Source organism: Ovis aries, chromosome 26 (genome assembly GCF_016772045.2).
Source record: "Ovis aries strain OAR_USU_Benz2616 breed Rambouillet chromosome 26, ARS-UI_Ramb_v3.0, whole genome shotgun sequence".
Lineage (NCBI taxonomy): Eukaryota > Metazoa > Chordata > Mammalia > Artiodactyla > Bovidae > Ovis > Ovis aries.
The window spans coordinates 31273869-31297566 of record NC_056079.1 but is presented as its reverse complement, the minus strand read 5'-3'; the positions used below and the strand labels follow the sequence as shown (position 1 = coordinate 31297566).

The window sequence follows — 23698 nt, the reverse complement described above, 5'->3', positions numbered from 1 at the left end:
AACTATAACTTTTGAGTATGTTAAGGCTGTCTGAACCATCTCGGAGACTAAGAATAGAAGACAGTATTTTCTGAACTTACCAGAAAACCCACTGGTGGTCTGAAGATTCCATCTTTAAAAACACCAAGCCCACTGTCAGCAAACCTATAAATAACTGTATGCTGTTTTGGAAATGTGCATGTAATACTATCAACACATCAAAAATGGGTTACAAGTTGCCCCATCGCACATTTTATATTGTTTCCCCAATAATGCCTACTCATCTCTATTAACCCATCAAGTCTGTTTTACCACTGGCGGTTGTTTCCTAGCACATATGTTTGCTAGTTTGCTGGTTGGAATTATCTCTGCCCTACAAAAAGAAGAACCACAACAAAACCCCCCAAACCAGAAAACGAAACCCACTCTATTTTATAGTCCTAAGTGAGAGCAAGATGTATTCTTGATCCCATTAACACTGGATTTCAATCAACTGAATTGACCACTCCCTTGATGAAATATCACAGAAGATTCACCCGCAAATGGCATTTATCTATCGACATGCATACAACCATCTATTCAGCAGTGTGGCTTTGATCAGTTTCTTAACTCTGTAATTCATGAGAATTTGTCTTGCTTTTTAATTAAGAGGTGGAAGATGATTAAGCATCCTCTTTAGAGATAATCTGGATGGGACACTATCACTATCCTTGACTTTCTTTAGACGTAATCAGGAACCCCTAGTCATATAGAGGGCTGATGGGTCCAGCCTGCAGATGGACCAGGCCATGTGCACCAATTCTCCTTTTTTTAAAAATTGGGGACATATGTACACCTATGACTGATTCATGTTGATGTATGGCAGAAACCAACACTACATTGTAAAGCAATTATCCTCCAATTAAAAATAAAAAAGACATGACTGGAGTATAGCTGATTGATAATGTGTTAGTTTCAGGTATACAGCAAAGGAAGTTCAGTTCAGTTCAGTTCAGTTGCTCAGTCATGTCTGACTCTTTGTGACCCCATGATCGCAGCACGCCAGGCCTCCCTGTCCATCACCAACTCCCGGAGTTCACTCAGACTCGTGTCCATCGAGTCAAATAGTTACATATATATATGTATATGTATACACACACACACATATATCCACTCCCTTTAAAAAATTTTTCACTATAGTTTATCTATTTTACATATATTTTACATATAGTGTGTGTATGTCGGTCCCAATTTATACCCCGCCGTTATCCACTGGTAACCATAAGTTTGTTTTCTATATCCATGACTCTACTTCTGTTTTGTAAATAAGTTCATCTGCAGCCTCTTTTTTAGAGCCTACATATAAGTGGCATCATATGGTACTCGTCTTTCTGTGCCTGGGGATCTCTAGGTCCATCCATGTTGCTGCAAATGGCATTGCTTTGTTCTTTTCATGGCTGAGTAATAGTCCATTGTATATATGTACTGCATCTTTTTTTTATCCATTCCTTTGTTGATGCGCATTTAGGTTATGTCCATGTTCTGATTAGTGTAAACAGTGCTGCAATGAACACTGGGGTTCATGTATCTTTTTGAATTACGGTTTTGCCCAGGAGTGGGATTGCTAGGTGTTATGGTTGTCCTATTTTTAGTTTTTGAAGGACTCGCCATACTGTTTTCCATAGTGGTTGTACCAATTTAAATTGCCACCAACAGTGAGGGAGGGTTGTTTGTATATTTTCTGATGATGGCCATTCTGACTGGTGTGAGCTGATATCTCATTATAGTTCTGATTTGCATTTCTCTAATGATTAGTTACAATTTTCCTTTTAGATGCCTCCTTTACACCATTTCCTTATTTATCACAGATAATAAAGAAATTAAAGACAATGGGGAAAACATCCATGATTCTGTCCTTACAGCCGTGTTAAAGAATGGTGAGAAAAGGCAGTGAAACTCAGTAGCTGAAACAGGATTTTCTGCGGGTTCTCATTATCCATGACTTGCCAATCCTCTCGTATCACAGAGAAGACACAGGAAAGAAGAGATGAAAGTATAAACATGGTTGGAGCATTTTATGTGTTGTCATGTATGTTGTCTTTACAGTCACAAAACACTTCAGATTGGAATGAGGTTTTTGCGACAACTTTGCATGAATACAAATGTAACATACATGCATATATTCACACGTGGGTAATACCAACAACCAAGAGTGCATTCTTGAGAAATCCGAGACATTGTTCCTCATTCCATCATACATTCCCACCTCTAGTCAGGCCGCTCAGACATGGAGGGCTCCATGTGTTCCCCATGACTTACCCGTGTCACAGGATTGAGATCCCACGCTGTTATCTTTCTCCCAATCCCATCCCGCTTCCTACAGGAAACACTCTGGAACAATCCACCCAGCCCTCACTGACCTCTTCCTCCTTGACCTCTTGCCAGAATCATCAGTGTCGCCCTGGAAGGGATGCTGCCTTATTTGGCCTCAAATTAAATTATCTGAATGCATCTGGTATACCCAGCTAGGTTTCCCAGGGGCTGAAACATGATTTCTGCATCTAACAGCACACCTAGCAGAGTGCCTACTTAGCCCACAGAGCTGCTCAATGCATCGTGCATTACCAACCATTTCAAAGGAGAAAGGGGGAGTTCCCAGCAGTCCAGTGGTTAGGACTTTGCACTTTCATTGCTATGGCCCTGAGTTCCAACCCTGGTCAGGGAACTAAGACCCTGCAGGCCATGTGGCGAGACCAAAAAAGCAGAGAACTGTCTACAAATGCCACTGCTAGCTTGTGAATGTGAGTAAGGCAAAATTCCTCAGATTCCATAGACTCTTTCCTCCAAAAAGTCTGTAATCCTTTCATGTAGATCACCTCACTTAGGTTTCATAAAATCCTGGAATAGAAGGCAATAGCATAGAATATAAGAACAGAGACTGTAATTTCTAGACTGTTACATGCCTCTCAGAAAGCACACCACCAAGAGACGGCACCTTTGTGGCTCAGACGTCTGACACCTGCCTCAACTGCTGGACAGGTACAGCAAAACCTCTCTTAACCAGACCCATCTATCCAGAACCCTCCAGTAAACAGAAACCAGACTCCTCATGCATTAAAAGAAAGACTTGGATTATAAATAAGATCAAGGATTTATTTCAAAATCTACATCTTTGGAGGGCTCTGCACCTACCATGTATACAGCAGTCCAATTTCATACACCTTCCCAGATACAAGAACTGATCATTACAATAATATGGGACATTTAACGAATGCTTACTCTCAGCCAGGAATCAAGTAAAGTGCTTTAAATACCTCGTCTCACTCAGTCATTACAAAGAAGCTCAGGGTCTTCATCACTACTATACTCACTTAAATCAGAACTGAGACAGCAAGAGGTGAAGCAACTTGCTCAAGATCACACAGCTTAGGACCAGTGTTTGCCCTTAACACTGTGTAATGCCACAGCACAATTTCTATGCTCTGCAGAAAATGTAATATTTACTCACAGCTGATGACAATTCTCAGTCGTGAAAGATTTTCCTGGTATATTACAGCTACTAAGTTGAAACGTTGCCAATACACTACAGAGTTATTTACAATAAACTCGGGGGTGATAGAACATTTGCATCAGCCCTCTATTTAAGAAGTAACTAAACAGATCACACACTCTTCACCTACAACTCTGAATTCAGCTTAATCAGGGTTTTCGTGGACTAAAGAGATGTAGGGATTTGAGTAGGGGAGAGAAAATTTATTGGCCCTATTTTGCAGACCTAAAACCAAAAATCATCATCAATTTCTGTCTCTCATCAATTTGCTCAAAATAAAGGGTTGGATTAATAATAGAAAAAAAAAAAACTGGGAAAGAGCTGAAATCTTGCCCTGACACACATTTCCAGAGAACGTAGGGGTGATCTGAGTGAAAACCGGGTGCATAACCTTTGGTTGTCATTGGTAAAAATGATTGGAACTATCCCGGGGACAGGTATATTTGCTTAGCTAAGTGATATTGGGAGAAGCTGTGATGCATTCATGTTGGTGAGGAACAATTGCATTAGTCAGGATAGGAGCTGATAAAGCTAATACTCCTGTTTAAGTCAAATTTTTGTTGCCCAGAGATTCTTAAAAACTGATAGGGAACTGGGGTTCTCTGAGGTGCTTACTTGGTAATAACGCTCAAGTCGCTAGAGAAGCTCATATGTGCTTCTGAGTAGGGGTCCTGGGGTCTGCAGCATTCCTCCTGGCTGTCTCTCATCACCACGACCGTTGTCCCTGCAATGGCAGAGCCATCCTGGTGAGTTGGCATAATACCCCTTCATTCTGGACTGTACCTATTGACTGAGACAGCTCTCCATCCTCGACTAGGGAGAGGCTGAAAATTTCAAGCTATAGTCTAGTTCTAAGAGGGTGGTTGGTAGAGAGCTCTTTAATTTTCCTCTGCAGAGTTAGAGAGTGGGTGAAATGATTGTGAAGGTGTTACTACCATATGGTCTGTTTAAAATAAGTACACATTGTGTACTTTCTTATGCATTCTGCACCTTTGTAATCCGTCGCTCCTCCCATCTCACCCGAGTGTAGCGTCTGGGGAGCCTTCTGCTGCTAGCACTGTCTGCAGTCACTAGGTGCGTGCTAAGTTGCTTTAGTCATGTCCAACCCTTTGCGACCCTGTGGACTGTATCCTGCCAGGCTCCTCTGTCCATGGGACTCTCCAGGCAAGAATACTGGAGTGGGTTGCCATGCCCTCCTCCAGGGAATCCTCCCGACCCAGGGATTGAACCTGTGTCTTTTACGTCTCCTGCACTGGCAGGCAGGTTCTTTACCCCTAGAGTCACTACAGGCTCTAAGAAAATATCTCAGCCAAGTCCCCTCCTCCCTCCCCAGATACTGGTCAGGCTGAAATTCATTTTCCTCCAATTCTGCCTCCTTTTACTTCATTTTTCCTTCAAGGCTTCCTTTCTTATTTTAACTTTGAAGGATCTTGATCTTAACACGGGATATGTCGCAAAACATGTGTGAATTTCCACATCTGGAAACAACACAAGAGCAGATCACCTTCTCATCTGCAAAATGGGGATGAGAATGGGGCTTCAAAGGGCGGTTGAGGAGGATGAACGCACGGACGGGTGACACGTAGTCTTTAGATGAGCCACAGGAAGCTGCTTGGAGGTGGAAAAAAGCAAAAACCTGACACGTGAGCCGCGACTCCTTCCTGCACCCACATGTTGTTACTCTATCATGCCCCTCTTATTCCAGAGCAGAGATTTAACCTAGGAATCCTTTCAAAGCGCTGGGCTAGGAAGCCATGCTTGCTCAGTAAGAACTGACACTTGGTACTGTGATGGAAAGTAGCATTCTAAAGAATGCTTTGGAAGTTAAATGCATTTCTTTCACTATTCAAAAATCCTGCATGATTTGCTTTCCTGAACCTGACTGTCAGATGATCGGAGAGGGGGACATTGCCTGGGAAGAAGTTATCAAGGAGATGGACAAAGTCAAAGGAGAACCATCATGGCTACTCCTCCGCGGCCACCCACCTAAGTGGAGAAAAGATACACATCTCCTCCTGGAAATCTAAGACTCTCTCTGTGCTGAGACTACTCAGAATGCAGAGTTCCTCTGGGACAATCCTTTAAGCCCGCACCTCACCAGGTTTGGGACAATGGCAGACAGAACGAGCTACAGAAATATTCTACTATCCCTTTTCTTTTGATGTAATTCCTTCTGAGCCATTTTAATCTACAGAAAATATCAACTGAGTCAAAACACACTTTGGAAGAAGAAGGACATCCTTTGCAGATGTGATCTGTCGGCTTAAATCAGCAATAATTGCGTCATACAGGTGTGCTAACAGCCAGGTTTGGAATAAGATCGCTCCTGCCTGTAATCCTCAGAAAGCCTTCACTTTATATATGGAATTTTGATGGGGTTTTGAGGTTGACTCATGTTTCCTTATTCTGAGGTTACTTTTGCCCTGGGCGGGAAAATGGCTTAGGAAGGGAACTTCTGAAGAAATATCTGAGTGAGGACTAGCGTTTTACCAACCATCAGCCTTTAAAGGCTAGCCGGCTTAGTGCTCCTGATAGAAAGTGAGCTGTGGAATGTAAAAGGCAACAAGCTGAAACTGGCTGGAGAGCAATGGAACTTTCAGGAAGCCTCTGCTTTCTCAGAGCCTCACTCTCCAGCAGACAAAGGGTGCCAGGTATTAAAAAAAGGTGGGGGGAGGGTAGGTGGGTTCAGTGAGTACTAGGCATGGACCCATTATCAGCTTGTTTTCCATTTTACTGGAATTGGATGGATTTATGATCCCTGACCCTGCTTTAGAGATGAAGAGCCACTTAGGAACACCTGTGCTCTCTCCTACCCACGGCCATTGGTGCTGCAGGAGAGCTCAGACAACTTTTAGCCAAGCTAGAGAGATGAGCTGCTTGACTCATTACAGAAGTGAGAACTCAGGCTTCGGGGTTTGGAATGCTCATCCCCGGGGAACACTGGCTGGGCTGACTCCCTTCTTAAAGAGGTCAATTAGTATGGGATGCAGATGAAAAAAGTGACCCAAGGCCAAATCTAAAGAAAACTATGAAGTAGGATAAATTCAAGCTAGGACCTCCTGTTCAAAACATTTCTCATCGTTTCTGCCTGTCCCTGGGGCTTCCCTGACGGCTTCAAGTGTAAAGAATCCGTCTGCAATGCAGGAGACCCGGGTTCGATCCCTGGGTCAGAAAGAACCCCTGGAGAAGGGCATGGCAACCCACGCCCATATTCTTTTCTGGAGAATTCCATGGACAGAGGAGGCTGGCGGGCTATAGTCTATGGGGTCACACAGAATCAGATATGACTGAGCGACAGTCATACTCCACACTACCTGTCCCTGGCTCCGTTCACAACTTCTTTCCAGTTTCCTCTTCATCACTCCCCTCTCCTTTTTGGCGACCCCATCACGAGCATTAATATTTTAAGGAGGAATACAAATTAGCTCTACGGGGTGGCGATTCGGGGAGTTTGGACAAGACTTTCCTAAGGCCCTCTCTCTCCACCCTATCTCGTCCAGAGAACCCCATGTGCCCTTCCCTGCCCTGGTTGAGGACTACCGTTCAAAAAATTAGGTATTAAGAGAATTCAGTGCTGAAATGTCAGGCAGTGAACTGCATAGCTGGGGTTGGGAAAGTTTCTGCCCAGTAACTTATCTAATTACATAGGATTCTTCTTGCTCTGAGGGCTGGTCCTACCACAATCTTCATGCTCTGAATCCAAAAGACATCAAGGAATGGGTTTGAATAAGTATCATTGAAAAAGCAAGAGAGTTCCAGAAAAACATCTATTTCTGCTTTATTGACTCTGTGGATCACAGAAACTGTGGAAAATTCTGAAGGAGATGGGAATATCAGACCATCTGACCTGCCTCTTGAGAAACCTGTATGCAGGTCAGGAAGCAACAGTTAGAACTGGACATGGAACAACAGACTGGTTCCAAATAGGAAAAGGAGTACATCAAGGCTGTATATTGTCACCCTGCTTATTTAACGTCTATGCAGAGTACATCATGAGAAATGCTGGGTGGGAGGAAGCACAAGCTGGAATCAAGATTGCCAGGAGAAATATCAATAACCTCAGATATACAGATGACACCACCCTTATGGCAGAAAGTGAAGAAGAACTAAAGAGCCTCTTGATGAAAGTGAAAGGAGAGTGAAAAAGTTGGCTTAAAGCTCAACATTCAGAAAACGAAGATTATGGCATCTGGTCCCATCACTTCATAGGAAATAGATGGGGAAACAGTGGAAACAGTGTCAGACTGTATTTTTTGGGGTTCCAAAATCACTGCAGATGGTGATTGCAGCCATGAAATTAAAAGATGCTTACTCCTTCGAAGGAAAGTTATGACCAACCTAGATAGTATATTAAAAAGCAGAGATATTACTTTGCCAACAAAGGTCCGTCTAGTCAAGGCTATGGTTTTTCCTGTGGTCATGTATGGATGTGATAGTTGGACTGTGAAGAAGGCTGAGCGCCGAAGAATTGATGCTTTTGAACTGTGGTGTTTGAGAAGACTCTTGAGAGTCCTTTGGACTGCAAGGAGATCCAACCAGTCCATTCTAAAGGAGATTAGCCCTGGGTGTTCTTTGGAAGGAATGATGCTAAAGCTGAAACTCCAGTACTTTGACCACCTCATGCCAAGAGTTGACTCATTGGAAAAGACTGATGCTGGGAGGGATTGGGGGCAGGAGGAGAAGGGGACGATAGAAGATGAGATGGCTGGATGGCATCACTGACTCGATGGACATGAGTCTGAGTGAACTCCGGGAGCTGGTGATGGACAGGGAGGCCTGGCGTGCTGCGATTCGTGGGGTCGCAAAGAGTCGGACACTACTGAGCGACTGAACTGAACTGAACGTAACTCTCCAGATTCATAGTCACGTTCAAGTCCACTCCCTTGAACGGCCAGCCCCTGAGTGTTTAATGGTACTCTGCTGCCACCGTCTGGCAGAGCGAAGTAAGAACAGCTAGCTCACTCACTGCCTGTTATTTAAGAATCTTGGTACCAGATTTATGAGGATTGTCCTGGATGCAGTAGAAGTGGTGATGGAGGAATAGTAGGGAGCAGGAAGAAAAAAAAATGACCCTATTATGAGAAGAATGAAAGGTTCTGGGGAAGATCAAACATTAGATTATAAACTGAAAGTTTTACTGATTCCCTAGATACTATAAATTACATGTTATAGAAAGTGAAGTCGCTCAATCGTGCCCGACTCTTTGTGACCCCATGGACAGTAGCCTGCACCAAGCTCCTCCATCCGTGGGATTTTCCAGGCAAGAGTACTGGAGTGGGTTGATAGGTTATAGAAGTGGATGAAATTTGGCATATCTACAAATATGAAGGCATAACACTTTTCTTTACACCAAAATATCTCCAATTCATACTAGAGCACTTAACTTCCTGCTTTAGAATATAATAAAACACACTTAAAAGACAGCTAAATAAAGGGGAAGTTATTCAATTTATAAAACACTTTTTGTTTTGCAAAATGACTGGCATCACTGCACGCATATGAATGTGTATAACTGATTTGCAAAAGTTTGATTCACACATTGTGTTTACAGGGATATGTCTACTTCATGAAACCATGCTGAATTTTCATACGGGATAAAGATACTATAATGAGATGATACGCAATGTATTTTTTTTCTTACTCACACCTCTTTAATCAGATATCTCTGTACTCAGTCAGCCTCAACCATTGCCTCAAGAATGATTCATATTGTTACAGAAGGCAAAAGAGTCAGCGTTTAACTTTTGAACCCCAAGCAGGCTCTTGAAGTCCTTTTGATTAACTGTTCTTTAGACTTAAGTGTTCAGTTGCAAATTCTACAGGTAATAGAGATTTCAGGAAATGACACAGGAATAGTTTCTTTCTATACCCAATACCGTCTAAGATTTTCTGGAAAAAAAAAATCCAAAAAGTCAGAGAAAATAAACAGGATTAAGATAGAGCCTTTAGGTTGGAATGGAAAGCAGAAAAGATCCACGAGCCTGCTCCTCGATGAAACAACAGTAACTAGTGAAAATCAAAATACACACACACAAGCCCATTTAAAGTCTCTGGAAATTGTCTAGCAGGCATGCAGAAAGTGAAGGCAATTTATTTTAATAAAGTATAACAAATCCCACAGTGTAAAGAGACCAAAAGAACATACGGAATAAAAAGACTAGGAGTATAGGGAAAGGTTGTGTCATGTATGGATGTGAGAGTTGGTCCATACGGAAAGCTGAGGGCTGAAGAATTGAGGCTTTTGAATTGTGGTGCTGAGGAAACTCTTGAGAGTCCCTTGGGCTGAAAGGAGATCAAACCAGTCAATCCTAAAGGAAATCAACCCTGAAGATTCACTGGAAGGACTGATGCTGAAGCTGAAGCTCCAACATTTTGGCCACCTGATGCGAAGAGCCAGCTCATTGGAAAAGACCCTGATGCTGGGAAAGATTAAGGGCAGGAGAAGTGGGCGGCAGAGGATGAGATGGCAGGATGGCATCACCGACTCAATGGACATGAGTTTGAGCAAACTCTGGGAGATAGTGAAGGACAGGGAAGCCTGGCATCCGTGGGGTCACAGAGAGTCAGACACAACTTAGTGACTGAACAGGAACAATAGGACAAGGGGGCTTTGTAGACCTCAAGAGCGGAGGCTAAAAACTGCGGTAAGGCACCACCGCACACCAGCCAGAATGGCCATCATCAAAAAGTCTACAAATAATAAATGCTGGAGTGGGTGTGGAGAAAAGCAAACCCTCCCACTCTACTGGGGGGAATGTAAATCAGTGCAGCCACCATGAAGAGCAGTACGGAGGTTCCTTAAAAAACTAAGGATCCATCAATCCCACTCCTGGGCATATATCCAAAGAAAACCATAATTCAAAGAGATACCCAAACTCCAATCTTTACAGCAGCACTATTTACAAAAGCCTAGGCATGGAAGCAAACCAAACATCTATGGACAGAAGGATGTATAAAGAAGAGGTGGTAAATATATACCATAGAATAATACTCGGCCATAAAAATGAACGGAATAATGCTACTTGCGGCAACATGGGTGGGCCGAGAGGCTATCGCACTAAGTGAAGTAAGTCAGACAGAGAAAGACAAATATTACATGATCTCACTTATAGGTAGAATCTGGGCGGGAAAAACGCGATGCAAATGAAGTTATTTGCAAAACTGAAACACAGTCACAGACATATAAAGCAAACTAATGGTAACCAGAGGGGAAAGGAGGGGAAGAGAGGTAAATTAGGAATTTGAAAGTGACATGCACAAACTATCATATATAAAATAGATAAAATGAGAACCCACTGTATAACACAGGAAACTATACTCAACACTCTGTAATAGCCTATATGGGAAAAGAATCTGAAAACGTGTGTGTGTGTGTGTGTTTGAATCACTTCACTATACACATGAAGCTAACACCACACGGTAAATCAACTATACTTCAATAAAAGATAATTTTTTGAAAGAAAATTCTATCTGGAAAAAAATAAAGGTCTAGAAGCTATGGCACGGATGATGGATCTCAGCAACGAACAACAAAAGGTGACCTAAATCCAGGAGGAACTGATGAGGAACTCATCAGCAACCACCCATTGCTGATGCAGAGGCCACAGAAGAGGACAGCTACGGAGCTCAGGGACCAGTAGGGACTCTCACGGAAGGATGCCCCTGTCCACAGGGCTAAGCACGTTTACACCTGCATTCAGCGAGACTACCACTTGGGAGAAGAGAAGAACCTTAGAGAGAAGAAGAGTCCTGACAGGAAATTCAAATTCTGAATTAAATGCTGAAACACTGGGAATTGACCCAAACCATCCTTAATGTACCTGAGAGAGACTAAATTTTCAACCAGAAGGGACTGAATTATCGTGTGTTCTCGAGGTTAACTCTTCCTTCCATTAACTGGTAAGGGTTTGCTGATGAGCTATCCAGTTCAATTTGAATAAAGGGAGAGAGTTTCATTTTCTCATTCCTATGTCAGAATGAGAAATTTTTACACTCTTGACAATCCGCAGAGGAACAGAGTCCTCAGGGAACGGTTTTGTTCCCAACGCTAGAAGAAATGATGACTGTGCCCTGTGACAGGTGTTAGCTAATGCTACGATGGCAATCGTATACTGTGATATAAATGTGTCAGTCAGATAATGTCGGACATCTTAAATGTATGCAGCGTTGCATGTCAAAGACATCTTAATAAAAAAAAAAAGCAAGAGAAATGGTCATGAGGGGCCGCCCTTACGGCCCAGCAAGCAGTCAAATAGAGGCTGAACTTTCAGAAGGAAGGCGGGAAAATACATGGAGAAAAGTCAACAGGCTCATCGCCCGTGTGCCTGGGACTGAGTTGGGAGGTGCCTGCAGCTGGCTGTGTGACCTTGGATAAAATTACTGCATCTCTTCCAGAGCTCCTTTGTCTAGCCTGTGAAGGGGTTGTACTAGAGAACTAGAACTAGTGAGGTTTCTTCCAGCTCTAAAAGACAGATTCTCAGGTCTGGGATGCCCAGTGGCGAAGTATCTGTCTCTTCTTGGCCAAGTTCAAGCGAATCTCGTCTTTTAAGAGATGAAGCCCCTCCCCTTTCTTTGGCCACACCCCCCAAAGCTGGGCTAGGACAAAAAAGCGCACTTGCCTGTCGCGCGTCGAGCCTTGCCTTTGCACTCACATTTTTCAATTAGCTCGGGAGTCTGCACATCGCTGTGACAGATGGCACAGTAAAAGAAGGCTCTGGACAACAAAAGCAAATCAAGAATGACTTACATGAGGTTTCACGCAGAAGCAGCACGGGGCTGACTCAGCCCGTCTGTCATTAAATTGTATTTGCTTTAGGGCTTTCTCCCCGTAAAGTGATAAAAATTTTTTTACCTTTTGACATGCTTTGCAGATTCAGCGATAAAGAACCCTAGCGTGTTCTTATGGAGCTTAACTTGAGCAGGTGGATTTAACATCAGCCTGCTGGAAACAGAAAATAAAAATACAGTAATTTCCCCCTCCAAATTCTGGGCCAATATCAGTTTTTACCAATGGATTCTCTAAGTTGCAGAGTTAATAGGACTCAATCCCCTTTTACTGCAGGAATTTACAGTAGAAAATGGGGATTTGACTGCATTTAATTGATCGATTGCTGACAAACATCCTGAGAGGGAGCCAGGTCAAAACTCGGTCCCTGAGCTGCAGACACTCCCTGGACTATGCCCTGAATCAGAAATAGTCAAAGCAATGCAGATGCAGGAAGATTTGCTAATTTGAGATATCCAAAGCCAGACAGGCCAAGGATGCACAGTTGCTAGTCTTATGGTCATTCTAGTGGTGTACATCATTAGGCTTCTTGCCCTTCAGATTAACTATTAATAGCTGGATTCAAGAGTTCCTTTTATTGGCCAGTACAATGAGTGAAAAATTTGGCTTAAAGCTCAACATTCAGAAAACTAAGATCATGGCATCTGGTCCCATCACTTCATGGGAAATAGATGGGGAAACAGTGGAAACAGTGTCAGACTTTATTTTGGGGGGCTCCAAAATCACTGCAGATGGTGATTGCAGCCATGAAATTAAAAGACGCTTACTTCTTGGAAGGAGGGTTATGTCTAGATAGCATATTCAAAAGCGGAGACATTAACTTTGCCAAGAAAGGTCTGTCTAGTCAAGGCTACAGTTTTTCCAGTAGTCATGTATGGATGTGAGAGTTGGACTGTGAAGAAGGCTGAGTGCCGAAGAACTGATGCTTTTGAACTGTGGTGTTGGAGAAGATTCTTGAGAGTCCCTTGGACTGCAAGGAGATCCAACCAGTCCATTCTGAAGGAGATCAGTCCTGGGTGTTCTTTGGAAGGAATGATGCTAAAGCTGAAACTCCAGTACTTTGGCCACCTCATGCCAAGAGTTGACTCATTGGAAAAGACTCTGATGCTGGGAGGGATTGGGGGCAGGAGGAGAAGGGGACGATAGAAGATGAGATGGCTGGATGGCATCACTGACTCTATGGATGTGAGTCTGAGTGAACTCCAGGAGTTGGTGATGGACAGGGAGGCCTGGCGTGCTGTGATTCATGGGGTCGCAGAGTCAGACACGACTGAGCAACTGAACTGACTGACTGACAGTTTTTAGACTCAAGTCTTTGACTTCACTTTTGTCTTCGACTTCGCTTTCATCTATCTTAATTGTAAGATTTTTGAAAGCAGGAACCACATGAACCATTTCTGTTTCTACACCACTTGAACATTTTGAATATTTATTCAAATATTCACTACTTGAACATTTTCTGTTTTATTATGGTTTGGGTGTTTGAAAACACTGTCTTATAAATTTCAACCATAATATTTTTTGATGGGCTACTCCATTGTGACTGTCTGAATTCTTCAAATTCTCCCTGTTTGTCAGGCTTTCCAATTTGTATTTCCTTTAATTTAGACCTCCAATATGGTTAGGTCTTATGACCCTATGCCTTCCCTCACTTTGTTTGTACATGATCAAACTTCTCCTTTCCTCCTTTAAAACACACCCTTCCTATTATATTCACAGTGGAAAGAGGTCAAGTCTTTGTTTGGGCAAAGCTTAGTCTGTTAGGATATTCCAAAGTAATGTGCAAGTGTTCGAGCCTTACAAAAATAAAAGAGGTTGCGCAACAAAAGCTCTTCAGATCTATGCAGGGAGTAAAAGATGCTGAATAGCTGTGTTCAAGTAGATTATTCTATGAGACCCTGTGTGGGGCTTTCTCTGAGTGCTGACTGACTAACACATACACGGAATGATTGCTTTTAAGCCTGAAAAGTATGGATTGTGCCTCCCCTACTCCAATATCATGGGCTGATGTCCACTGCTCAAGAAGTATACACTCAAGTTGTATCTTAATATGTCTTTTTTAAAAGGCAGGGTCCTCTGAACTCAAATTGAATACTTAGTTATGAAGATACAGTTGTGATAACTTCTCTGGTTGCATTTGTAAGAAAAGGTGAACTTTTTCCGAAGACTTGCCCCTGTATTCATGAATCACGACAAGCTGCTCTGTTAGAAAATGCTGGCCCCTGGAACAGACTCGGGAAATTCTCTAACTGGGGTGTGATCCAGCTTTACCGCTTACCAGGTGATAAATTATTCCCCAAGACAGACTCAGGATTACCCAGGGCTTTTGCCCATCCTAGAGTCTACTCAAGTATATCAATTAGAAAAGAAAAGAAAAAGCGAGGAGATACAGGTTTCCCCCTAGTTTTTCAATATACTTGCCTAAAGCGCGGCATTGAGTTTCCCTGATTTCATTCTGTGAAGTGACTGTGGTGGGTTTAACACAGCTAGGTGACCAGAAGAGCTCCGATCACATAAGTGCCCAGACTGAGTTTAGATTCTCGTTTGTCCCTTGGGTGTGGTGCGAGCTTGGGAAAACTATTTACCCTTTCTTAGCTTCTCCTCCATAAAATGGAGCAAATAATTGTACCCTTCTTACAGCGTTGTTGTGAGGATTCGGGAGTTCATGTAAGTGAAGTGCTTAAACCAGCGTTGGTCAGGAACAAGCAATCATGTAAGACTGCTATTACCAATATCCTTGCCAAATCAGGATTTTATTCTTTTGATGAAACTCTGACTCTTTGGTGAGAAATCAGAGTTAAATCTATGTCAGAGCAGGTGTCTCTCTCATTGGGGGTAGATGTCTGCTAGGGAGTAAATAGCACCAGAACTTCTTGAATATACATGGAACTTAGCTGCTCACTCATATTTCCAGTCCACAGTGTCCTAACAGTCACCCTAATAAAGGTGATAGAAATCTGGGATGTTAAATGTGGAAACGGTATTAAGAGCATTTGGCCCAGTCATTTCTGACTGCCAGTGAACAAAAATGACTGTATTATGGAGATTCAAAACCAATTCAAAGATTTGGGTTTTATAAGTGGTATTTTTGAATTCTATGTCTGTTTTTCAGAAGCGAGGTTCTGAATTCTCTGTCTTTAAAACTTTGCAAATAATTCTGATGTATAATCCCAGTCGTTGAAGGCCAAAGATGTTAAAACCTGATCAGATGTAAAAACCCTGATCAAGCTTCGGGCTGCTCTGAAACTCAAACTGCCTGCCCTGTGAAGTAAGACACCAACCTCTTCACTCGCATCTATTTCCAGCAGAAAGGGAACTAGGACATTGGTTTAGATTTTGAAATTTTCGTGAGTATGGTGGAACTGTTAAATAAAATGTAGTGGCTAGAGGATACGAGTCTTCACTCTCGTTAAGGACTTGCTTTGTGACATACCCTGCTGAGTCCTTTCACTCAGATACTTCTACACTCTCTCTACATGACACATTATTCCTTCTTTTGAACTTTTCAGATACTTATACTGATATCATTCAACATTACTGAAATTTTAAGGGTTTCCTATGATTCTAGGTTCCTGGTAACGTCAGTCTTAGAGCTGGAAGTGATCCTAGGAATTCATTTGCGTGACTTCCTCATTTTACAGGTGATGGACACTTCTCCAAGGCCACTGATCTGGCGAATCAGAGCCACGTTCTGAACCTAGTCTATTGATTCTAATTTAATTCAGAATTAAAGGAAGTTTTCCACTAAAAAAAAAAAAAAACCCCACATACAAGCCGCATGTTTCTTGTTTCCCATTCCACTTAAGCTCCACTTTTTCTTGTTTTCCAGCGTGTTTTATCTCTATATCATTGTGGTTGATCCTGGATTTTCTTTTTTTATTGTACGATCACTTCTCATATTTCTTATATTATCCTATGTGCATTTTCAGGAAATGCTTATGGTCTAATAAGGGTACTTCTTTCTTTCATCTACCTGAGCAACAGCAAACTTGGCCCTGTAAGTCAGTCAAATCCCCATTTTTTTCCCCATATTTTTCAGAGTAGTTTCTAAGGCTTTCTAAGGTTTGATCACAAATAATTCTATTTCATTGCATGATCTACGGTCAAGCCTTACAAGATCTGAGAATATGTTAAGAGGAACAGATCTGAGAAGGTGATCTTGTCCTCTCTCTCTCCTGATCGTGAAAGACACTGGGACAAGACCACAGCAACAGAGACAAAGCCTTTGCCCACCTACTGGGAAACCTTTAGAACCCCAGTGTTCACAGACAGTATCAAATGCGCCACAGCTGCCTGGGTGCCTGAGAGGCCAGCTCTCACCACAGGGCTGCAAGCTTAGTTACGGCTTTGTCTCTGCCGAAATCATTATCTTTAAAGAGTGTCCTCAAAGAATCTGAAGAGATTCGAAGCCTCACTGATACCAGTAGCCGTAGAAGGCGGACTTGTGCTGGATGGCGATCAGCAGGAGGTGCATCTTTGTGAAGCAGAGCCTGGAGAGAAGACGAGGAGGGGTGAGGTGAGATAGGAGAGCGAGCACCAGCTCCCAGTGATGAGGGGCCAGGTGTTGTGCTGGGCTCTGCGCCTGGAGGGACACCACCCCCTCGGCAGGGGGAGGGCCTCTCAAACACAAAACGTTCTCTGAACATTTGGACATTGGAGGAGAGTGAGTCCACCCTGGAGTAACTCACAGCCAGGGAGCCAACTGGGACAGCCACGAACCTGTCCCGCACGGACTGTAACCCCCAGCCCAGGCGGCAGACGCTCCGACTTACTCATCCTTAGGCCTTCGGGGCCTGCCACCAAGCCTATAGCGAGCCCTCTGTGAGCTCTGGGGAAAGGCTGCATGGCACGAAACCAGGGAGAGGTTTTCCCTTCACTTACTGGCAAGCGTCAGGAAAGCTCATCCCAGCAAAGTCATTGGAGAGACGTTGCGTCAGGATTTTGTTCTTCAGGCCGTTGCAGAAGAGCTGCTGCCAGGGCTCGTGAGGACAGATCTGGAACACACAGCCAGGCCATGGGAGGCAGGGTGACGTGGAGTTCAGGGTCTACTAGTTCAAGCTGCGTGTTCTGCCCAGTACCAAACCAGTCCCAAACCAGTCCCCACTGGCATTCAGGTCCCGGCAAGGAGATTTGTCAGGACTCCCCAGGTGGTCCAGGAGTTCAGACTTCTCCCAATGCAGGCGGTGCGGATTCCCACGTGACTTGTGGCCAAAAAACCCAACACATAAACAACAGAAGCAACCGTGTAAAAAACTCAGTAAAGATTTTTAAATGGTCCATATAAAAATTTTTTTTTAATGAAAAGAAAGGAGCTTTGTCCTCATGATTAACTGGACAGATGTCAAGGAAGAACTAAAACTCCATCATACATCTCAATGATTCCCATAACGAAGAGGGAGCATCATGATGTAATCAGGCTTCCTGCTAGAAATGAATTCTTCTTCTAGTTATTTCAGCAGGTAGACTGTTTTTTGAGTCAGGAACAACAAGATGGGAAGGGGAATGTGGAATCCAACTTATCTCCTCCTAGATATGGCTGTTTAAGATTATTAAAAAATATATTAGTTTCCTAGTCACTGACTAATCATATACCACAAGGATGAAAATGTTGATGACTTCTGCTTAGGATCAGAACCCTTCTTGGTTCAAATAAACTCAAAAAAGCTGTCCCAATGCTTGGACATGACAATGAAAAATCAAGGACAGCGACAGGTTTCTAGACAAAGGGGGATGTGACGGAAGGATTTCTCTGTCTCTCAGAAAAAGCTAAATGCTGTTCTCATCTGTGCAAGACCGCTGGGATGCTGTTTTTCTCTATTTGCGTGGTCCTCTTCTTCCCCTGCAGCCATGAGAATCACCACCACGCTGCTCTGAGCAGGACAGGCCCCTTAAAGCCCAGAATCTCTGATGAAGCCTGGAATTTCTAGGAACTGTGAAACACCTTGGTGCTGGAGAGTTAAGGCCAGCCCAGAAACATGCCTCAGATAGCCATCTTGTGGTTTAGGAAGAAAAAAAAAACAGAAAGAAACAGATGAACAAAAAAATCTGCCCTGCTAAAAAGGACCACTTCTTTCTAGCATACCTCATCCGAGTCCCAAGCTGCAGGCTCTCCTGTATTTTCCCATTTTTTTTAAAAAAATTACTAATATGACTAGCTTCACTTGTCTTCACTGTGGTACACGAGCTCTCTCTAGTGGGTGCATGAAGGTCTCTAGTTTTAGTGCACAGGCCCAGCGTGGGGGCTCTTAGTTCCTTGACCAGGGACTGAGCCTGCATCCCCTGCATTGGAAGACGGATTCTTAACCACTGGACCACCAGGATGTCCCCTCCCACTTCCTCAAAATCCTTTAGTGAGGAAGGCTCACCTCCTTGGGCAGTTCAGGCCACGATTTAAGTCTTCATTGACTACAGAACCTGGCTTAGTGCTGCCAACCCAAAGGTTCCAGTTTTTGCAAGAAAGTAAAACTCTGATGGCTTGGCAGGTACAGAATCTGCCTGCAATGCAGGAGACATGAGACACAGGTTTGATCCCTGAGTCGGGAATATCTCCTGGCGGAAGAAAGGGCAACCAACTCCAGTATTCTTGCCTGGAAAATCCCATAGACAGAGGAGGCTGGTGGGCTACAGTCCATGGGGTTACAAAGAGTTGGACACAACTGAGCATATGGCCCAAATAATAACCATAGACATGAAGATTTCTTGAGTCTTTTTTTTTTTTTTTAATTAGAAAAAGAAACAGGAAGACAAGACAGATTTGGGATTTGGACAGTAGAGTCAAGGAGTTCAAGTAAATCAGTTGGATTAAATCTAAACCAAGTTTAAGTTTAAGGCAATGCTCTGTGCTTAGAACCAACCAGAAATGCTACTCGGACCAATTTCTCACCATATAATCAATATAGGTCAGTAGAGTCAGAATATGTGGCACTGACTTTCTAGTCTGACTGCTCAGAAGTTTTACAAATATTAACTCAATACCTGGGAAAAATCAGGTCACAAGTAGATTGTGTGCTAAGTTGCTTCAGTCATGCCCAAGTCTTGGCAACCCCATGGACTACAGCCCACCAGGCTCCTCTGTTCATGGGATTTTCCAGGCAAAAATACTGGAGTGGGTTGCCATTCCCTTCTCCCCGTGATCTTCCCAACCCAGGGATCGAACCCACGTCTCTTACGTCTCCTGCACTGCAGATGGATTCTTCACCGCTAGCACCACCTGGGAAGCCTACGAGTAGACTGAAGTGAAGTGAAGTCGCTCGGTCACCTCTGACTCTTTGCGACCCTGTGGACTGTAGCCCACCAGGCTCTTCCATCCATGGGATTCGCCAGGCAAGAATACTGGAGTGGGTTGCCATTTCCTTCTCCAGGGGACCTTCTCAACCCAGGGATCACACCCAGGTCTCCTGCATTGCAGGCAGACGCTTTAACCTCTGAGCCACCAGGGATTAGCAAGCCTTATTTTGCAGATGCAGAAACTGTCAGAGAAAGTTTAAATGCCTCATCCGAGCAAAGTGGGCCATAAGACAGTGGCATCCTGACCATTAAATCCAAGTTAATAGGTTTAATTAATTTAAGTTAATAATTCATTGAATTAATTTTTGTTAATTAATTTAATTAATTACAGAATCTAAAGCACCAGAGCCGAGTACAACATGGGAAAATTTTGCCCTGACTCTGACCAGTTTAGAATTCCTGAAAGGGGGTTTCAGACTTCAACTCCCTGATCAACAAATGATCATGACCCCAAGTCTCCCTTAATTCCTATCTTCAAGAAGCCACTGTATGAATATTGACAGGTGACCATCATCACTGAGGAGGTTCCAACTTAGACAAACAAACCGTAGGAAAAACCAACAACAAACAAGGACAGAAAACAAAGCCACAACAGGGCAGGTAGTACATCTGTACCTTCTGTATTTCCACGGAGGAGACAGAGTCTTCATGTAGAGGTCTCCCTCTATTTCCTCCAGACATGGAGAGTAAAATCACAGTCACCACAGCAGATAATGCAGTTAACTCTCGCTTTTCTAAGCTTATAACTCACAGGCAAAGACAATGTCCTCACCAGCCACTTTCTGGGTCACACACAGTGACCACTCAGTTCAGTTCAGTTCAGTCGCTCAGTCGTGTCCGACTCTTTGCGACCCCATGAATCACAGCACGCCAGGCCTCCCTGTCCATCACCATCTCCCAGAGTTCACTCAAACTCACGTCCATCGAGTTGGTGATGCCATCCATCCATCTCATCCTCTGTCGTCCCCTTCTCCTCCTGCCCCAGTCCCTCCCAGCATCAGGGTTTTTTCCCTACGAGTCAACTCTTCACATGAAGTGGCCAAAGTACTGGAGTTTCAGCTTTAGCATCATTCCTTCCAAAGAACACCCAGAGCTGATCTCCTTTAGAATGGACTGGTTGGATCTCCTTGCAGTCCAAGAGAATCTCAAGAGTCTTCTCCAGCACCACAGTTCAAAAGCATCAATTCTTCGGTGCTCAGCCTTCTTCACAGTCCAACTCTCACATCCCTACATGACCACTGGAAAAACCGTAGCCTTGACTAGATGGACCTTTGTTGGCAAAGTAATGTCTCTGCTTTTCAATATGCTGTCTAGGTTGGTAGGTTAAAGCTTGTTTGCTGTAGCATCACCAAGGCTCATTCTCACTGCCTGATGGCCAGTTCTACTTCTCTGTATATGCGTGTGTTATGTGTTAAGTTGCTTCGGTTGTGTTGGACTCTTTGCAACCTTATGGACTGTAGCCCACCAGGCTCCTCTGTCAGTGAGATTCCCCAGGCAAGAACACTGGGGTGGGTGCCATGCCCTCCTCCAGGGGATCTTCCCATGAAGGGATCAAACCCGCATCTCTTGTGTCTCCTGCATTGGCAGGTGGGTTCTTTACCACTAGCGCCATCTGGGAAGCCTCATCTCCTTATATTCACAGAAGGAATTCTGTGGTTTCCAGTGAGCATTTTGCTGGCCAGAGTATCTTTTGAATCTTTCACTTCTTTTGCTTTTTCTTTACAGTACTGGAGAAGGGACCAGAAAAGGAATGCCAATTTTTAAAAAATTTATTTGAAAAAAGGAAATAAAATGCAAAGAGAAGTCAGAAAGAAAATTGAGCATAAGAAGAGTCAAATGTGGATGCATAATTAGATGGAGAGAAAGGTCACTCTCTGGGGAAACTTTGAGTTTTCCAGACCCAGCTGAGCATTAAGAATATCTTTCCTGGAAGCGCTTCATGGGGATGGCATTTGGAAGGCCATGCTATGTGCTATCATATTTCATCCTGGTAGTCCATTGAGCCACTTAATTTGTCTCAAGCAAAGGTATCAAAAGACCTGATGTAGGCGACGGGGAGTAGACTTCCAACAGCCAGAGGCACAGGGCACAGTAGTAAGACTGCAAGTCAGACAATTTTCTGTCTGTTACTCATTAACTTATTATACAGTCAACTAGTTAGCTTCCACAACTGGGATACTCCCTTGAAATACTGAGAGAAACATCAGTTCAGTTCAGTCACTTAGTCCTGTCCAACTCTTTGCAACCCTTTGGACTGCAGCATGCCAGGCCTCACTGTCCATCACCAACTCCCAGAACTCAAACTCATGTCCACTGAGTCGGTGATGCCATCCAACCATCTTATCCTCTATTGTACCCTTCTCCTCCTGCCAGAATCATGTCTTTTCCAATGAGTCAGTTCTTTGCATCAGGTGGCCAAAGTATTGAGGCTCTAGCTTCATCATCAGTCCTTCCAATGAACATCAGGATTGCTTTCCTTTAGGATTGATTGGTTGGATCTCCGTGCAGTTCAAGGGGCTCTCAAGAGTCTTCTCAGCACCATAGCTCAAAAGCATCAATTCTTTGGCACTCAGCTTTCTTTCGGCTCCAACTCTCACATCCATACATGACCACTGGAAAAACTATAGCTTTGACTAGATGGACCTCTGATGGGCAAAGTAATGTCTCTGCTTTTTAATGTGCTGTCTAGGTTGGTCATATCTTTCTTCCAAGAAGCAAGTGTCTTTTAATTTCACGGCTGCAGTCACCATCTGCAGTCATTTTGGAGCCCAAGAAAAGAAAGTCTGTCACTGTTTCCACTGTTTCCCCATCAATTGGCCATGAAGTGATGGGATCAGATGCTATGATCTTCATTTTCTGAATGTAGAGTTTTAAGGCAGCTTTTTCAGTCTTCTCTTTCACCTCATCAAGAGGCTCTTTAGTTCCTCTTCACTTTCTGCCATAAGGGTGGTGTCATCTGCATATCTGAGGTTATTGATATGTCTCCTGGCAATCTTGATTCCAGCTTGTGCTTCACCCAGCTTGGCATTTCCCATGGTGTACTCTGCATATAAGTTAAATAAGCAGGGGGACAACATAGACCCTTAACATACTCCTTTCCCAATTTGAAACAAGTCTGTTGTTCCATGTCTGGTTCTAACTGTTGCTTTTTGACCTACATACAGATTTCTCAAGAGGCAGGTAAGGTGGTCTGGTATTACCATCTCTTTCAGAATTTTCCACAATTTCTTGTGATCCACACAGTCAAAGGCTTTGGTGTAGTCAACAAAGCAGAAATAGATGTTTTTCTGGAAATCTCTTGCTTTTTTGATGATCCAATGGACGTTGGCAATTTGGTCTCTGGTTCCTCTGCCTTTTCTAAATCCAGCTTGAACATCTGGAAGTTCTTGGTTCACATACTATTGAAGCCTAGCTTGGAGAATTTTGAGCATTACTTTGCTAGCATGTGAGATGAGTGCAATTGTGCAGTAGTTTGAACATTCTTTGGCATTGCCTTTCTTTGAGATTGGAATGAAAACTGACATTTTCCAGTCCTGTGACCATGGCTGAGTTTTCCAAATTTGCTGATATATTGAGTGCAGCCCTTTCACAACATTCTCTTTTAGGATTTGAAACAGCTCAGCTGGAATTCCATCACCTTCACTAGCTTTGTTCATTGTGATGCTGCCTAAGGTTCACTTGACTTCATATTCTAGAATGTCTGGCTCTAGGTGAGTGATCACACCATGATGGTTATCTGGATCATGAAGATCTTTTTTTGTATAGTTCTCATGTATTCTTGCCACCTCTTCTTAATATCTTTTGCTTCTGTGAGGTCCATACATTTTCTGTCCTTTATTGTGCCCATCTTTGCATGAAATATTCCCTTGGTATCTCTAATTTTTTTTGAAGAGATCTCTAGTCTTTTCCATTCCATTGTTTTCCTCTATTTCTTTCCATTGACCGCTGAGGAAGGCTTTCTTATCTCTCCTTGCTATTCTTTGGAACTCTGCATTCAAATGGGTTTATCTTTCCTTTTCTCCTTTGCCTTTCACTTCTCTTCTTTGTCCAGGTGTTTGCAAGGCCTCCTCAGACAAGCATTTTGCCTTTTTGCATTTGTTTTTCTTGGGGATGGTCTT

The 23698-nt window shown here is 43.3% G+C and overlaps 1 protein-coding gene across 1 annotated transcript in view; it reads right to left on the bottom strand.

The window, feature by feature from the left end:
* The window catches only part of KCNU1 (potassium calcium-activated channel subfamily U member 1), a 138776-nt gene that overhangs the window by 64464 nt on the left and 50614 nt on the right, over positions 1-23698 (bottom strand). Inside the window, exons 15-19 of the mRNA XM_015104599.3 lie at positions 17175-17287; positions 16715-16783; positions 12360-12449; positions 12127-12221; positions 4124-4232 (exon numbers count right to left, since the gene is read on the bottom strand). Of these exons, the coding sequence (XP_014960085.1) occupies positions 4124-4232; positions 12127-12221; positions 12360-12449; positions 16715-16783; positions 17175-17287 (476 nt within the window). The remainder of the gene's footprint in view (positions 1-4123; positions 4233-12126; positions 12222-12359; positions 12450-16714; positions 16784-17174; positions 17288-23698) is intronic.